This window comes from Ruditapes philippinarum, unplaced genomic scaffold (genome assembly GCF_026571515.1).
Source record: "Ruditapes philippinarum isolate M1 unplaced genomic scaffold, ASM2657151v2 ctg2217_1_1_1_1, whole genome shotgun sequence".
Taxonomy (NCBI): Eukaryota; Metazoa; Mollusca; class Bivalvia; order Venerida; family Veneridae; genus Ruditapes; species Ruditapes philippinarum.
In genome coordinates this window covers 8885-27619 of record NW_026856504.1, presented here as the reverse complement: position 1 = coordinate 27619, position 18735 = coordinate 8885, and the positions used below count along the sequence as shown (strand labels likewise).

General features: G+C 32.0%; 1 protein-coding gene across 1 annotated transcript in view; it reads left to right on the top strand.

Annotated features, from left to right (window-relative positions):
* Positions 1 to 18449, top strand: part of LOC132746789 (cilia- and flagella-associated protein 47-like) — a 39347-nt gene extending 20898 nt beyond the window's left edge. Inside the window, exons 31-56 of the mRNA XM_060736039.1 lie at positions 304 to 478; positions 706 to 958; positions 1264 to 1290; positions 2732 to 2953; positions 3224 to 3446; positions 3746 to 3941; positions 4212 to 4309; positions 4661 to 4912; positions 5290 to 5553; positions 7462 to 7732; positions 8665 to 8919; positions 9384 to 9523; positions 10193 to 10315; positions 10810 to 10942; positions 11407 to 11612; positions 11991 to 12134; positions 12543 to 12661; positions 12916 to 12970; positions 13244 to 13392; positions 13937 to 14081; positions 14909 to 15084; positions 15473 to 15580; positions 16607 to 16823; positions 17179 to 17335; positions 17630 to 17861; positions 18137 to 18449. Coding sequence (XP_060592022.1) covers positions 304 to 478; positions 706 to 958; positions 1264 to 1290; positions 2732 to 2953; positions 3224 to 3446; positions 3746 to 3941; positions 4212 to 4309; positions 4661 to 4912; positions 5290 to 5553; positions 7462 to 7732; positions 8665 to 8919; positions 9384 to 9523; positions 10193 to 10315; positions 10810 to 10942; positions 11407 to 11612; positions 11991 to 12134; positions 12543 to 12661; positions 12916 to 12970; positions 13244 to 13392; positions 13937 to 14081; positions 14909 to 15084; positions 15473 to 15580; positions 16607 to 16823; positions 17179 to 17335; positions 17630 to 17861; positions 18137 to 18434 — 4638 coding nt within the window. The 3' untranslated portion in view covers positions 18435 to 18449. The remainder of the gene's footprint in view (positions 1 to 303; positions 479 to 705; positions 959 to 1263; positions 1291 to 2731; positions 2954 to 3223; positions 3447 to 3745; positions 3942 to 4211; positions 4310 to 4660; positions 4913 to 5289; positions 5554 to 7461; positions 7733 to 8664; positions 8920 to 9383; positions 9524 to 10192; positions 10316 to 10809; positions 10943 to 11406; positions 11613 to 11990; positions 12135 to 12542; positions 12662 to 12915; positions 12971 to 13243; positions 13393 to 13936; positions 14082 to 14908; positions 15085 to 15472; positions 15581 to 16606; positions 16824 to 17178; positions 17336 to 17629; positions 17862 to 18136) is intronic.
* The last annotated feature ends 286 nt before the right edge of the window (positions 18450 to 18735 follow it).

The window sequence follows — 18735 nt, the reverse complement described above, 5'->3', positions numbered from 1 at the left end:
TGTTCTAGGAAATATTTTATCATGTACTTTTTCTTCAATAAAATGAAACCTAATAAAGTGAAGGCATTCAAAGGCATGGCACTGATTGTATGTTTTTATAGAAAAGATTTTGAATGTTTAGAATTTTACTCTGAATTTGATCAAATAATTTATATTGGCCTGAAATGTATTTTTAAAGCTCAGAAGTTTTTTTATGTAATAAAATAGTAGTAAATGTAGTAAATAATTTTTTTATTTAATAAAAAAAACTACTCAAGATCTTGTCACATTCAGTGTTATTTTTTACATTGGTTTTTTATTCAGGGTTCCACACCTAAAGGTCAGAAGACCATCTCTAAGGAGAGCATAAACAACCTAGGTGAGGCTGTATTCATACCATGCCAGACCCCGAACCAGGCCAGCAGACCAAGCACTAGTGCTACCAGCTCCAATTTCCAGGTCTCCTCATCTAGTTATGAGTCATCTGAGAGTACAACTGGTATGTACTTTATACGATCTAGAAAACATTGTCGGCTGCTTCAAGTTAGTATTGAACATCCATTCTAATAATTCATGAACTTTAGACTTGATTTTTCTGTGATCAGTCAGCTGTAGTACATTTTTTTATGCAATTTGTTAAATAACTTCATTTCATGAATTTTACGTTTATTCATATAAGAACCACATGTTACTTAATTTTGATATGTTGTATTTTCATGAATTTAGACTCCACAGATGGAAGCACACCAGTAAATAGAGATGGAGCCAAAAACAAGCCACCATCTGGCTCAGACCATCAAGTTGTTTCCCGCCAGAATGACCTTGCATCAAGGTCATTAGGGTCAGCCATGTTTCCAGATGAAGATTCTGAAGAAGGCATCTTCCACATGGAGGTGTTATTGGCTGTACAGAGATGGTTCTCTGCCCAGGGTTGGCCTGGGGGACCATTCCCTATCACCATACCTCATTCTCTAAGAATGTAAGTTCAACATAACATGCAATATAGAATGATAGATAAAATGAACTTATAATTTACATCATGTCTTTAATAACCAATAGGCAAGTTGTATTTTTGTTTATTTTTAGAAACACAAATCTAAGACAATGTGTTAAAATTTTCCTTTGATAATTAGTGTAAAGTCATTTATTTTCTAAAAACCTTAAGAAATGTTACTTTTGGTACACATGTATAATATAATGTTTGCAAATTATATAATCAGTTGTTGAACATTTAGTTTAAACTAATCTAAGTGCAGTATACACATGACGTTTATGATTTATTAGGGGTTTATGTTCCACTCTGGAAGAAAGGTAAACTAATGTACCATTGTTTATAGCTTGTTGATACATCCAGCTGTTATACTGCACAACTTGTGCTTCCTAGTTAGTTCAGTACCTGATATTGTTTGTTCAGTTAGTTCAGAGTTCTGATTTCAGGACTTGTTTTGTTTCACATTCACACCATTTACTTACATATATGATAACTGATGGTAGAGATAATGATTTAACTTTTTGCCTAAAGCCTGTTATAAATTTAGGACCATTTTTTACTGTATTTTGTTATGGCCAATGTTTGTGCTGTTTGGTCAGACTCCATACTGCCATAGATTTGTTGTTTCTGGTGTTTGCAATTTGATAATTTATAATTCTCCATAATCCACAATGGTTTTTTTTGGCAAACCATTGAAATATTCTGTATAATACAAACAAATAATCAGATCTAAAGCTGTTTACAGTTTGTAAGTTGGTATGTTCTATTTTGTTTCAATATTTAGGTCTATGTTCTCTGATTGGCTGTTGAACCACAGAATAAATTAACATAAAGGAAAGGTTGCAATTAATTAAAATTACCTGAATGATAAACATGGAGCTTTAATAACTAAGCAGCAATGACATAAATGAAGTTGTCTCCGACTATCAATAAATACATATAGTTAAAAGCTGTCATGACTGTTATGTTATATGTAGTATTATATTAGTAGATTATGCTTCATTGTCACTTTATTGTACTGAACACTTTACTAGATAGTTATTTTTCGATTAAATATATTCATCATAACACAGTTATTGTATTGAAGATGTATTTTGTTTAATTATCTACAGTATTGTATCTATGTCAAAAGTTTGTTAATGCATGAAAAAGTCAGCTTTAAGTATACACACAGCACCAAGTAGTGAGTTGATACACTAGAAAATAATATTTCATTAATCTGTTATTCATCAAAATATTAAAAAAGATATCAATATTCGTTTTAAGTTTTACCCACTTAAGCTGCTGATTTAACATAGGTTTTGGTTAGTCATGTAACAGTGTATAAAGTCCTTAGTTTAACATTATGCATTTTAACTTTGATTGTAAAGAAAGATTTTAGCTTATTTGAACCTGTCTTGAGTCCAAATGCTGGAATTTAATAACAAGTGTTGGTGTCATGTGTGGAAACATGTTGGTGAGGTCTGTAGGGCTCAAACCCATGATCCCTTGGTTGAGAAGCAGACACCTTAACAACTTGACTTCTGCTCACAAGTATATTGTACAGTATACCTAAATATTACATTGTTAAGTCACATAGGTTTGATTTTTATGAAGTATACCATTAGCTATATATATACTGTACAATGTATTTAACTTCATATACAATTTTATTTCATCAAATCAACATAAACTGATCAATGTCCAAGTATTTATAGTTATACAAAATAAAGATCAATTATAGTTAACATTGATTGATGCCTCATTACATGGTATTTACAGTGGTATCAGTCGTAAACCTGTGGAAGAGGAGAAAGGACCCAAGGCAGGTAGTTGGGACACAAATAACTTGAAGAAAGAGTTCAAGACCATCTATGACATGATCAGTAACCTGGCTGGCAGACCTGTGCCAGGTATTCCACTGAATGGTCACCTACCGTCAGACCCGGTGGAAAGAGTTAAACAAATATTCTGGCAGCATTCAACATTGCTTACATTCTTGAGGTATGTTTTTATATTTGATGTCTGTAATTCATGAAAGTACATCTTCATTCACAATTCTGAGTCTAAAGTCATTTTGAGGACCATTTTTATGCAATTTAATAATTGAAAATTCCATGTACTATTAATTGATTAACATTGATGGAAACTGTTTTGTCTGTGGCATTGTTTTATTTTATTTTAGATTTATGCTTAAAAACATATATTTGCTTATTAAGGGTATCTTTTTTTTCCAATTAATACAACCCTAAATGCTTTATTTTATCATATTAGATGTCAGGGTGCATGTGTTGCCTCAGTGAAACCGGAGTACCTGATGGATCCCCGTGACTATCACCTCTGGAAGCAGATTCAGGCTGAGTTTAGGTTAGAGTTGGAACGTAAAGGTGACTTTGAGCAGGCAGCAGCATACGTTATAGAGGAGGAGTTAGAAGATGACGTGTTTGAAGCTGTATCTAAACGTGCATGGACTGATATACTTCTACAAATACTCAAGGTCATCTTTCAATATATAATTATCTTAAATAATTAAATGTGAATTTCTTATGTGAAAATTGTTGAATGAAACATAAATATGAATCAAAGTTATTCTTCCAAGTAAATGCAGAAAATCTTATTCAGATAATTGCTTTTTTAAACAATTTCATATTAGTGAATCCTAACAACTTGCAGGTATTACACTTAAAAATAAAAGGCAAAAAAAGACAAAATTTTGATTTTGTCTTATATTTTTGGAATATTATCTAAATATCTTAGATTAAGACTGTGAAACATTTTATTTTATTTTATTAACAGACCCTTGTCCTGGCCAAGGTCACACCAAGAACATTGAAGAATACCCCATCCCCTGACAAGAACATTAGTATGCCAGAGATAAACCCTGATCCATTTAGTAGTAACATATACAACATGGGAGAGAGAATTGTACTGGCCTGGCTCAACCATCATTATGAACATTACAGGCAGAAAGTGTGGGCCAACTGTGAAAAAGGTAAGTTATATTTTTACTTATTAACTCCCTTAAGGTTAATTTATTACCTCCCTTTCCATTATTTTCACATACCAAAATGTACTCTTCTATATAAATATACTTTTTAAAGGCATTTCTAGTAATTTCTAATTTAATAATCATTTTACAGTTTATAAGACTTAAAGGTCATTAGAGTGTGTTTTTATTATTAGTTTGTTTTAGGGAAACAAATGTAGACATGTAGATCATAGTATAAGTATGACAGACTAAGTTGAATGGTTCCTATTTTAGGTGGAGTTCCTCCTGCAAGGTGGATTGTCAACTATGACTTTGATTTGCTGGATGGTTTGGTATTAGGGGCTGTACTAGGAGCTCATATGCCTTTCTTGGTGAGTTAATTCTACTTTCTGCTGCCTGATTTCTCCAGTCTATATTCATTTATAATTTTCATTATAAGAATATTACTCCTTATGTTTGATTTTTTGAATCCTGGAAGGGAAGCTACTCGGTGGCCTTTCATGTCAATAGCTGTCAAAATATGAAATTGTGCATCAGGATCTGCTGGTCTTCAAACACTATTGAAATTGAACTATGTGGACTTATACAGAATAATCATAATAATGATAGTATTGATGTAATTTTCTGAATGGTTTTGATATAAAGAAAAGTGCTTTTTAAAATCAAACCATGCAAAATATTGATAATCAAAAGATTATTTTTTAACACTTTTGTTATTTTAGATAAAGACACATCTTGAGGACATGTACACTAGACCAGCATCAGCAGAACAATGTTTACATAATGCTCTCAAGGTGACCAATGCTATGAGATATGCTGGTATAGACTATGACATCCAGGCTATAGACATTACTGATCCAAACCCCATAGCACTGCTGCTATTGTGTACTCATCTATACCAGCGCCTGCCACAATACCTTCCTAAAGCTACGGTAGAATTCTCGGGACCACTTCATTATACAGTATCAAGACAGGTAACAATTTGTATAAAAATTACAATAATAAAATTAACCTCAGTAAATCTTATATCAAATTCCCCTAATTTGGTTGACTTTGAATCAGTTATCAGTCTCCTACAATTAATTGAAAAACATGGAACTGTAATGAAGCTATTACTTGTAGAAAATGGATATCCTTTCATTTTTAAACTTTTGCTTAGAAATTTCCTGAGTTTCATTTCTTTTTTGGAACTTTGAATATATATAAGTATGTAGTTGTACAATCTTAGTCAAGTTAAACATAAATGCATTAAGGTATGATAATGTAAAAATGACATAGGAAAAGCTTGATAAAAATATGAAATCTTTATAAACTATACATGACATTGATGTTTTCTTAAACTTTACTTCAGGTGAAATTGAGCAATCCAAGTGGAAAACCATTGGTATACCAAATTCTGCTAGCAGGCCATGATGCCAGAGACTTTCGAGTTCCAAAGGGTGACTTTGTATCTATCCCACCCAAGTCTACATTACCCCTGGGTGTAGAGTTTACTAGCAGGTTCCTGAGACCAGCTGAGGCTATTCTGGTCTTAGTTGGACGTAGACAGGGGTCTGCCATCGGATCAACACTCACTTTCAGCTTGTGTACACAGGTGGAAAATATTGCTCCAAAGGTAAGAAATGTTTTACATCTATTTTTAACAATTCATTTAAAATTTAGATGTATTTTTCTATCACTCACTTACATGTATGATCTCATTAAATGTTCACATATGAAGAAGGGTATGTTAGTGTTGAACCAAAACCAATATATTATATTCATTTTATCTCTCATAGAAAGAGCACCATTTCTAATCTAAAATTGTAAAGAACACACATTTCTTCCCTGAACTTTATACAAAATGATGAATGGTTTTGTCTGGACAGAAAGATGGACAAGTTTAAGAATTATGTTTATGAATATCTTATAATGATATATTTGTCACTGTATGTTTGACAGTCATGAAACACATTTTTATTATATACCAAAAGTTATTTGATGGAAATTCAGATAATCCTTCTGAGTAATACAAGTCTACAGAATAGCACAACCATACAATATTCTGTGTATATTTCCAAATGTAGACATTATACATGTATAAGTCTGGTTTTTGCCTTTTTTTGTCTGTAAATCTGTCTGCTGTATCAGTTTCTATGTCTGTAAGTCTTCTGTTTGTTTTCTTTTACTTGGTCTTCAGTGCAGCTCTCTTGTCAAGAAGTTATATGCATAATTTCTACATGCAGTCTGTCTTCCAGTTATGCTTGATAAAACAATGTAATGTTAAGATGTCGAATGTGAACATTATGCTTTTAATCTTTATCAAAAACATGAAAAGCTGTGCATTTTATGTACTTAATATAATGCAGCATTGATTTCATTTTGATAACAAAACTAGCTTCTGCACTGCAATAACATGAATTTCAGAAATTTAAAGACCCAGAGGTAAAATCTGTTCTTTGTGCCATGATTAGTTCATGTATATTTTTTTATTTCACCAGTTACATTTATAAGTTTAAATAAATTATTGTCATATTTCAAAAACTATTTTGATAATCTCTACACCTATATTACTATGATAGCTCATTTTGAATTTGGTTGAGCAAGAATTTTATCTAATCTCATCTAAGGCTTAAACTAAAAATTGAGAATAGTCAATATTTGATTACCTTTAAGACTTATGCTTTTAGAAAAATAGTTTTAAAATAACTGGTGGAAAAAAAGAGATTAATTTATGTATATGTAGGTTATTTTCAGTGTTTGCTAATGGCAGGGTTACATGTTCTGTTACTTTTGTAGACAACAAATATTTTGATAATACTATGTGTTATAGGATAAAAGTGTATAAATGTTAATGTTGTGAATATACTTGTAGAAATGTTCTGTATTTTTGTTTTGTTTTGGATAAATGAGTTTAGTGTAAATAGATCAAAAAATAGTTGCTAAATGGAATGCAGCATACTGTGTTCATATATTTCAAGTGTAAAATATTAATGACAATTAATCTTGCTTATTTTATATGAAGATATGGATGTTACCTAAATATGTAACATTGCTTTACAATGATATATTCTATAAAAAAAATTAAATCATAAGGAAGATGTTGATAGTGAGATAATGTTTTGTCGAAAATTTTCTCCTTTAACATAATAAAATGGTCATTGATAAATAGTCCCCTTAATGTTAATTGAATATACTATTTTGTGATAAACTTATACTTGGCATTAAAAAAATGTTTAATACTCATATTTGTGTTATAATTTCATTGAGTCCTTTCTCTTTTACTCATTATCATATTCCAATGAACTAAGATACTTCATATATTCATTAGAATTCTTTATTACTCTTTTCCTGACAAACATGGATATAAGGTATTTTTCTATATAAAATGAATATATATGAAACTTTCCTCAGAATAAATATATGAAACTTCCTACAGATGGAATAAAAGAATATGAAATTCTTTGCAGATGGAATAAATTTTTAACAGAATATACAAGAATTTTGACACTGTTTTATGGTAGATATATAATTGTAATTACAGAAAGTAATCAAGTGTGAGTCTCCCTGCTATGAGCTTGAGAAGATTACCCTCGAGGTTACAAACCCATTCAGTGAATCTGGAGAGTTTAGGATTGTACTGGTGGAGGCAAGTGGCGCCTTGCTGGATCCTAGCAAGAACTCTGCAATACTGAAACGTAGAGAGAGAAAGAAGAAAAGGATCAAGTCAAAGATTGATTCAGGTATTGTAAGACCTGAGACTCCGCCCTCACCTCCCCCGAAGATCTCGGACACTCTACAGATGCAGAAAGATGGTAAATATTTATAAAGAATTTTTTTCTTCAAAAATTTCCCAAATTTTTATTGCTGTATTGATGAATGTGTTAAAAGATTCATTGAAGATATTTCAGTCTAAATTTAACACTCTTAACAGATGTCTTATATATAATGTGTTGTTATAAACATGACATTTTTGCCATAGATACAAGGCTATTATTACCCTTCCAGATTTTTTCCGCCTTTTTGATTGGATATTGATCACCCGAAAGAAATTGATATAACCGAGCCAGACGGGTAATATACACACTAAATTCTCGTTTGGTACCCAACGTTGTAAACAATATGCGCTGAGGTGATGCGCATACGGTTCGATTTTACGCGGTGTAAATTCCGATTTAAAAGCACTTTTTAACTGTCAAATGATAAATATTTACCAAAGTAGAGTAATGATACATATAACCATCAGTATCGAAAACAAATATGACTTTGTGAAAGCTTGATATTAATGACAAAAAAGTGCGTTCAACAGACTACTCCTTTTCTCTTGTTTACTTTCGTAAGGTACGGGAAAAATACATCATGTATTTATGTGACGTCATGTTGTGACGAAGAGGTATCCTTAAGGGAATCTTATTTCGACGTTTCATTTGAAACAGCAATGATTTTTTAAAAAATCGTCTAAACTCGGCAGGGGAAGGGTAATAAAATTATTATTTTTGTTTTGGAGTGATATATGTGGATATATTACCTGCCAAGATAAAATATCACCCTCGCCTAACGGCTCGGTTGATATAAAATCTTAACAGGTAATATATCCACATATATCACTCCAAAACCAAAATAACATATAATATTAAGATTTTTCTCTACATATGAATGTCGATGCAGTTTGGAAAAAAAAAATCTGTCTGGTAATGTTTATTATTTTAAACAACAGTTACAATACAATTTTAACCCTTTTTTTCAGATGATGAAAATATGATGAGTGCTTTCTACAGTCCAATATCCAGTGTTTACCTGGATGCTAACTCCAGTACAACTATTGAGATTCACTTCCTACCCTTCAATGTAGGAGAGCGTCAGTGTTCTGTGATCTTCCTGAATGAGGAAGTGGGAGAGTTCCTGTATTCTATTGAGGCGAAGTCAACCATGCCACTTCCTGATGTTGTTCCATTTGTGAAAACAACACATAGTGTTAGAATAAGCAGTGCTGCTGCTGCAGGTAAAATGATTCACAAGGCTTTAAAGTTTTAATAATATTTCATTTTTGAATATTGTATTTTAGATTTTTGAATTCAAGTTCTTGTAGTATAAAGTCACATCAAAACCAGTAAGGCCATGTGGAAACATTGAAGCTTTATATACGGTAATAAGTAGATGAAAGTCTGCGCATGCTCTCAAAATACAGTCTGTTCTACTTATTGATAAAATAACTTACTTTTTAAGCTAACTGAATTTTCAGGATAACATTCTCATATCAGAGAAAACACCTTTTATAGTACAATAAAAGTGTTGTTTTTTTTAGCAAAAGGGTAAAGGTCTTTTGCTGTAGTCACTTTGATTATACATAACCTCAAAATGCAATTGAAGGAACAGTCTTTATGACTGTAAGTCTTTTAACTGAAATCAATATTATATATTTTTTTCCACAAGTAAATATATAGCATGTATATGTTTGTATTATAGGTACAGGAAAGGGTTTATTTGGAGGTGATGATCGTGTGGTATACTGGAAATGTGAGGCAGGTCAGGAGTTACAGGAATATCTAACTGTACCATTTAGTAACCAAGCACGAGAAAAAGCTCTCTTGATGGCTTCACAACAGGTTGGTTCACTATTTGATATCTTACAAAACTCTCTGATATGGGCAACGTCATGACCAACATAATGCGTTTGCGACCAGCATGGAACCAGACCAGCCTGCGCATCCGCGCAGTCTGATCAGGATCCATGCTGTTCACTTACCAACCCTATTACAAGTAGAGAAAATGATAGCGAACAGCATGGATCCTGATCAGACTGCGCAGATGCGCAGGCTGGTCGGGGTCCATGCTGGTCGCAAACGCATTATGTTGGTTTTGTCATGACGCACAAATGTATTTATGTGTTAGTTATATATACATGTATCATGTGAATTGTTATCATTAAGTCAGTGAAAGTTTCTAAAGTAAAACTGAATTTAGTGTAAAGGTATGTTTGACTGTAATACTTTAGATTGCCTTTTTAGAAAAAAGTCAAAATAACCAGCACTTTAAACTTCTTTTTCACTCTTATTCTTAATAATTGAAAGATATAATTTGTATAACCTCACACTTTTTATTATTTTGTGTTCGATGACTGTGATTATATACATGTATATCAGTGTTGTTTTACAATTGATGTTGTAAGCCTGATTGTATTCTATTTTGCACTTGTATCATTTTGTATGTATATTTATGTATGCACGTATATCAGGTGTAGGTAGTGCACATGTGTGTTGTTGTGTTATTTGCAGCATATGACAGACATAGAGTTTTCACGTCGTGTTGCCACGGGCACACTGCACTGTAGCAATGTGGCTGCACAAACTATCACGAAATTATCTAGCGATCCTCAAACTGCCATCAAGAAGGCTAAAGTAAGAATGGTACTTTATTAGAATTGTCTGTAGTTTAAATGCATGATTTAATTATTTGTAGAAAATACCTTAGTAAACATTGCATGTTTTGCACTTTTCTAGATGTTTTTATAAACATTCTTTACTCAAATTCTTTCATATTCAACAGTGATAAGATTTATAAATACAACCACAATCTTTTAGTTTTATGAATTCATTTAATTTTGATTGTGTTGGAAGCTAAATCACAGCATTTTGAATGATTTACAGGAAAAAAATACAGGTTGTTTTAAGTTTTGTGTTCAGTGTTGTAATTATAGTCTTCACACATTACATATAAAATAATTACCGCACAACTTTATATACTCCATTATCTCAGTAATGGTTGGCTATGGGTACAGCACAACAGAAAGTATATTTGTAATGTTTGTGATGCAGTGTAACATTTGATTTATCAGTGATACATTCAGTTATAAAATCATTTATAGATGTAACATAGGAAGTGCTCATTTTAGGAACGAGGACCTCGTGGACAGACATACAGAGTTGAGGTAGATTCCAGTCATTACAAACTGCCAGATAAATTGTTTATTCCTCCATCAGGTGAAAGGTCACAGAGTGCACCAACTGGCAAGAATGTCTATATAGGTAATGAAAATATATAAATATGATACACTATTTTAAACCTCTGTCATAAACAATATAGTGTCTGGCAATATAAGAATATGGGCTATATTTCACACCAATCTCAAGGACTATACATGTATATATTTTTGTCTGTCAGATAGAAATTTATACCTTTATTATTCTTAACAATTTTGAGGCTAAATCTTTGAACTTTGGTGAAACAGGTTCTGTTTAATATAAAGTTAATTATTAACTTGAATGTTTTAATAAAACTTCCTATGGCAAGTGCTTTGATTTTGGAATTGTCCTTTGTTAATTAAAGCATTTTAATATTTAACTACTAAGTTTTAGCAGTTAATATTAAAAACTCTGGCCAGACATTGTGAATACCCAACTTAGCCTAGCTCTATCCTGCTGGCATTGGTAAGTCATAATTGCTGCAAGTATATAGAGGGTAATGTAATAACTGAATTTCTATGTTACAGCATCACCAAACAGGCATGGACAGATTGAAATTCCTGTGAAATTTTATGCTGAGGATCCTGGTCACTACCCGTGTGAGATAATTCTGCGAGGTACTGACGATGTTAGAGTATTCAGGATAGAATCTACAGTAAACCCAGAGGGCAGCACTGCTGAAATCAACTTTACTTCACCAGTACATCAAAATGTTACACAGGAAATACCACTGGTATGATATAGTTTGATTTCATTTGAATAGAGGAAAAACAAAATAGCAAAATTGTCATTGTATTTATAAAGTGATAATTATGCAACTTTTATTTTATGCCATATTCCAAGCCCATAACTTTAGTAAATTGAATTAAGTTTTTATATTTATCTGTTTTTATACAGTTCATGTAAATTATGAAAACTTTGTTTAATTATTAAAAATTGCTGAGATGCATTATTCATGTATATCATTCCTGAATACCTCTAGTCAGTTTGTACAAATTTGATGAGGGAATTTTATTTAGAGGATTTTTTTTTTCATACCTTGATAATATAACTAACATTGCATGATGTAATTTTAAGCATAGGTAGACAAATAAGTAATATATACTTTCAGGTGAATATGACAAACCATGACTGGCCATTACAAGCTCATATCACAGGAAATGGTTTCCATGGTCCTTCTAGTATTCTGGCCAAGGCATACCAGACATCCAAATATCCTCTTGTCTTTAGACCACAGAATGAAAATCCTGTCAGTGTAAGTATCTGATTAATATAACCTGAAAATTTTCATGTATTTTCTGTTAGATTGGTTTGTCTATTATAACTCTGCATATATGTTACACTGTAGAATTCCAGGAACATTTAACACAGGTATGTCTATTTTGATAGACCCTTAATCTGCTGGAACTGAAAGTCACAGATAGGCTTTTACACTGTTAACTAACCAACTTCAAATCTTCATATCTTCTAAATTTATAATGGACAGTTACAAAAATGGAAGCAGGACATGTCCATTTTAGAAATTCAGCCTGTTATTTTGTAATGTTTTATATATTCATTTCTAAAACAAATACTATCTTTATAAAATTATTAGACATTTTAGACAGACAGAGAATATGTTTATTAAATTACAATACATGATATTTTATTTATGCATTTCCAGGGCAAGCTAGTTTTAATTAATACAGAGGATGGTACAGAGCATGTGTTCCATCTGAATGGTACCGCAGAGAAACCTCTGGCCCTGGAACATGTCGTCCTCAAATCACAGGTCAAGAAAACGTAAGTTTGTTGTCTGTACTAACATTGTTTGCAGTATCTTTACAAAATAATATGATGATGTATTTTGAAGCAAATTTATTCTTATATTTTACTTTAAATTTATGTGATAACGGTTTAAAGTCATGTGAACTTCAATGTGTAAAATTTATTTGACTTGTTTTGAACGATTAATATGTAATGAATATTTAAGGTAAAATGGAAGCTTTTCTATTTATCTTTTCAGAATATTAATCAACTGTGCTGTTTTATTTCAGGCTAACCTATGAATTAAAAATACCTAATGTGACAAGAAAGAAGCTTTGCTACAAGGTAGGAGTTAGTAAATAAGACTAAAAATGAATAAAGATGTGACAAAATTATCTACATTTTTCTTGGTACATTCTCCCTCCTTTATTTTAAAAATTTAAATATTTGGGGCATACAGTCATAGTCTGTTCATATGTAATCTATGGTGGACAAAAAAAAACTATTTGTAAAAGCAAGTGATGTTTCTAATGAAATTTCTGAATAAAAAAATATTGAATTTAGAAATAAACAGCAAAGTTTTGATGTGTAAAATAATATCATTGTTTCTTGCTCCAGGTTGAGTCTGACCTGCCAATAGTGAGTGGGAATCAGTCTTTAAATGTGTTGGCTGGTCAACAAGCCATGTACAAGATGACAGTAGCTCCGGTGAGACGTGGAGTATTTAAGGGTGTGATAGCATTTGTCGCTGGCAAAAACCCTGTTGTGTAAGTCTGTTGTTAAATAAGTTCAAAGAGTATAAAGAGTATTTGTGTTTCCCAGGTATAAAGAGATATAAGAGTTTCCTGTATTTTAAAACTGTTTCACACATTTTCATTTAGAATTAAATCATTTGACGTAAAGGGAAATTTTTCTGAAACGTATTATAAAGGGAAATCTACAAAAACTATTGACAGAAAATACATGGAAATATTATCTGTATGTGTATGGGATATCAAATGGATATGTCTTTTAAATATTGAATTTATTGAAAAAGCTGAGTGCAAACTTTTTTTGTATCATTTATAAAATAAAATGACTACCAAAATCACCTGTGTATTATACAATGTATTACATTTATGACATATTAGATCTGTAGAAGAAGAAACATATCTTTCTTGTTTACATGAAGGTTTGGAATACAATTTTAATAATAAGCTACTATGCCTGATATGGTATATTCAGTACACCATATTTTGTCATTCTTTATATAAAGTTTTTATTTATTTTTTTTATTTATATTATTTATTTATAATTATTATGTTATAACAGTGAGGTTGACAGTGATGGTGACGAGATGCCAGATGAAGACGAGGAGGCGAGACAGTTCTACGGTTATCGTGTATGGTACTCATTAGAGATACATGTGAAGCCTGCACCTCCAGAACGTATCCTCGAGGTCACCTGTGCTTGTCAGGTAATACATGTATATCTATGACCATATATTTGTAGTGTTTTCCTGTTAGGAATGAAGAACATAAAATGACTCAATGTTTGATAGGTTTGACCAACTCAGCACTGTAGGTTTAAACTGAGCAGGTACATCATACTTTAAAAATTCTTCCCTATAAGAATTTTTAATGTATGATGTACCTTCCCTATAAGATCTGCCTCCGTGGTCGAGGGGTTAGAGTTGATGACTTCTAATCCAGTTACCTCTCTGGCATGGGTTCCATCCCCGGGAGATGCTTTGGTAGTTTAGGGTGGAGGAAGGTAGTCTAGTACTGGTGTAACTCTCCAGGAACGATGGTTAGGAAACTACCCTCCTATATGACTGAAATACTGTTTGGAAAAGGCGTAAAATGAAACAAACAAACAAACTTCCCATAAGGAAGCTATTCAGCGGACATATAGAATAGCTTTGTTTGCTTGCTCAGAGCTGAAATATAAAGTGTGGAGATTTCATATCTGTCCGAGGAAGCTGTTTTAAAAAGTGGTTCAAGTATTCATCATGATCAAGCTGGAACAAAAATGTTTATACTATCTATATGTTATTTGATAATATATTACCAGTATTTTGTCAATGTAAGTATGAATATAAATTCAACCTATTAAACACTGTTACTGTTTTATTTTGATTATAAAATACCATATTTTGACTCAAAAGTCTTTATCAGGTAACAGGAAATGATGTAAACAAAAGTCATTTGATGTTGATTTCAATGAAATTAAAATGTAAAATATAATTTAGCATACCAAATCAATATCTTAATATCTAAAAATCGTTTTGTTTTTGGTTTACAGAAGAAACAATTATTAGAGGTGATTGTAAGAAACCCTACACAGAATGATGTCACTCTAGAAGCTACAATAACAGGTCGTAACCTGTCAGGTGCCCCATCTATTACACTACCAGCTGGTTCCAAAGATGTGTATACATTACAGTATGCACCAGCTGTCATAGGACAAACTAAGGGCAGGTGAGACATAACAATACATTAACATTATAAAATTGAAAATATGGTCTTTTATTGTATCATCTAAAAAGAAAGAAAAAAGAAGGAAACAAACTTGTTTCACAATACTTTAATAAGATAAGGTTGGAAAACTGTAATTAATATCTATACAAAGATTATTTTTTTAATCTTTTCAAAGCTTTGTTTCATGATAAATATTTTTCTCCAAAAATTTGACCACATAATATTTAGATAATTTATCAAATTATGGTTAAAAATTAATAATTTGCCTTTTTTTACTGTGAATGCTTATGAAGCCTGTTTGATTATCTCTTCTTTTTTTTAATTCACATATTTGTGAAATGTCTGTTATTATTTTATTATTTTATAATGGTTGTTTGTTTTATTACAGTTTAATATTTTACCATGAGATGGTTGGAGAATTTTGGTATTTATTGAAATTGTTGGCAGAGTCGCCCACACAAACAACATTACCGCACATGCAGTGTGAACTGGGCCGGTACGTTTCCATGGTTTTATAATTATCTTGTTTAATTTGTTGTTGTGAAGTACATATATTAAAACATGTGTAGAATCCGGGATATTTGGCCTCCAGGACACTTACACCTAGTCTAAAAATGCATCATTTACAATCAGTTCTATCTGATAATAAAGTTGTTGATGTCATTGCTAATAATATTAACAGCTGATTTACATAAAAAATTTAAATGCTATTAAGTATGACTTGTTAACAAGATGAATCATATTAAACTTTATGAATATTCAATGCAATACAGTTTATTTGCTTTAACCCTTTCCCCCATGAGCATATTGTGAAAAATGGCCGTTTTCACTGAAAAGCCTCCTGTTACAAGTTCAAACTGCTATGAAACTATGAAAAATGCTTCAATACTAATCAAACTTGGCACAAATGTTGACTGGACCATTGCCTTTGTAACGACATGCTCAGTCTTAAATTTCCTGTTACCATGGCAACGAGGGGACATCTCAAAATTGCCAAAAATCACTATTTTGCCTCGATTTTTTTCATCAAAATTTATTTCAAAGTGCTGTAACTGCTCAAGGGATTGAGATAGAGTCAAAGGCTTTTCAGCGTTGGTTAAACGTTACATTATGATCGACCTGGGGTCATTTTTAGCCTCTCACAAGTCCAAAATTTTCTTGGCGATGAGGGGGACTCCGCCCCCCTTCAAACCCCCCTAACAGAAGGGGGCACATCCCCCTTCTGGCAACCCCCTGATGTATCTTTTGGATGGGGGGCGGCGCCGAAAAAGTGCTCAATTTTTTTAGCAACATTTCTCAAACGAAAACTTATGTTTGGGGCCCAAATAGGACATTTTTTCACTATTTGAGGCCTAAAAAAGGGGGGGGGTCGAAAGTGCGTTGTTTCGCGTATATATGTGGTAAAGGGTTAAACATTATACAACATTTCTAGCATATAAAGAATAATTAATAACATTTTATGTAATTTTAAACTTACTTTTATATGACTATTGAAATGTTAAATTTTTTATTTTACATGCAGATGGACAAAACAGAATGTATTACTAGACAACCCTACAGACGAGACTCTAGAACTGATCCCAACAGTTTCAAATACAAATAACTTCTCCCTTGAACGTGACAATGAACGACCTATAGTTCTAGCACCTCATTCTAAACTTGAGATACCATTACACTTTATGCCTTCGACCCTGGGAGAGGGTGACCATCTTGCAAAGATTTGCTTCCTTAGTGAACAGGTATGATATACTGCATTTAAGAACATTGTTTTTTTTGTGGATCAGCTGCAGTTATATAATTGTATTATTAGTGTTACATAATAGTATTATTAACTTATTATCATATTCATGCGTAAGTGGTTAAATAGATTTATTGCTAATTATTTTCTTTTGAATTTGAACCGTGAAACTGAAGGCATGTGAATAAATTAAAGAGGGTTTTTGAAAAACTTGCACTAAAAGCACACGTTCAACTTCAAAATTTGCCTTTCATATATACCATGTATCCTGCAATGCAAGTCAAGAATGTATTTTGATAAAAAAAAAAACAAGAATTGGTGACCATACAAGTCAGTTTGTTTCTGTTTTTTTTCAGCTTGGAGAATGGGTGTTTGTGGCATCTGGCACTGGACTTTTACCACAGACACAAGACCCAGTGAGTGTGTTCACTGTGGCAGGCTCTAACACCACACTTATAATACCATTCAGGAATCCCATGGACCAAGCTGTATTATGTGAGGTCATGCTGAGAGGTATGTGCTTCTTTGCAGTCTTTTAAATATCTGTTAACGTTTGTTAATGAATTTATTAATATAATTAATATATTTATCAATTTTTTGTTGAAATATGTTAAATGAAATGTTAAATTGTACACATATCCATTTTAAACTGTTAATTTATCTAAAATAAGGTATAAATTCTGTAGATGCATTAAAAAAAATATGATATCTGTTTCAAGGGAGGTAATCATAATTCATCTAATAGGAGAGTATTTCACAGGAACAATAACAGCATTAATTTTTGGCATTAAATTTTCTTTGATTTAGATAAGAACTCAACTCTTGAAGAAACTTTAGAAAATGAAAAGTCAGAGGACAACAATCCCTTCTGTTTGCTGCTCAAACGTAAAGCAGGTATCCGGGTGGGTCCAAAATCAACCCTAGATATCCCAGTATGCTTTGCTCCGACAGAGATGAAAATGTATGAGGCTGTATGTACAGTGATAGTTACCAGAGAAGATGGTGAGAAATGGCAGTATGCTCCGAGAGATACACAAGGGTATGTTAAATTTAACTGATTCACTCCTACAAAAACCTACCTGATAAGTTATCATGTTTTTGTAGACTATGACTATCAACTGTTTTTTTTTTTTTATCTATATAAGTTAAAAGAGTATGACATAAAGTTGCTTAAAATATATTTCAGTAAAATATATGAAGATTTTTTGATAGGTCAAGCTGCGTTAAATTGGTGCCTCAATTTAATTTTGTATTTGTCTACCTACTTCATTTCAAATCATAAATGATATTAATGATTTATACTTACTTATACAGATATCAGTTATCAAGGACAGGAAGTGAAGGGGTCATTGAGGTACGCTGGATATTCCCTATCCAGGGTATCCCAGAATCCCATCCAATAAAAGAGTCTTTTGGAGCTATAATTGAGTGCAAGGCAAGAGATAGGCTTGAAGAAAGGTTAGAGGTCACATTAGCTGGTGTTGCCCCAGTAACCTCGGGTCCACAGAGGTCAATCTATACAAGATCCATTACTCCAAAGAATGAATCACCAAAATTACCTGATGGAATTGTTGTTGGAGAAAGTAAGAAATTTATGGGTTTTTTTTTCTAACATATTTAAACAGTTATAAAATTAACTCTGGCAGTCACTATTAGGATACTGGACATATTACTTTAAGTGGCATAATAGAGTGCAGGTAAAAGTCCAAATAACCGTCCAATTTCATAATTGTCTTTGCATGAACGATTGATAACCCACATTACTAAAAAAAATGTCCATATATATATTCTTCAGAATGTATTGCCAATGTTTATGTGATAAAAATAGTAGGACAATCTTGTATTCAGGACAGTTTTATATTTTACAATGAAAACATTAGTTTGTTTCAATTATTTCATCATTGACCATAATA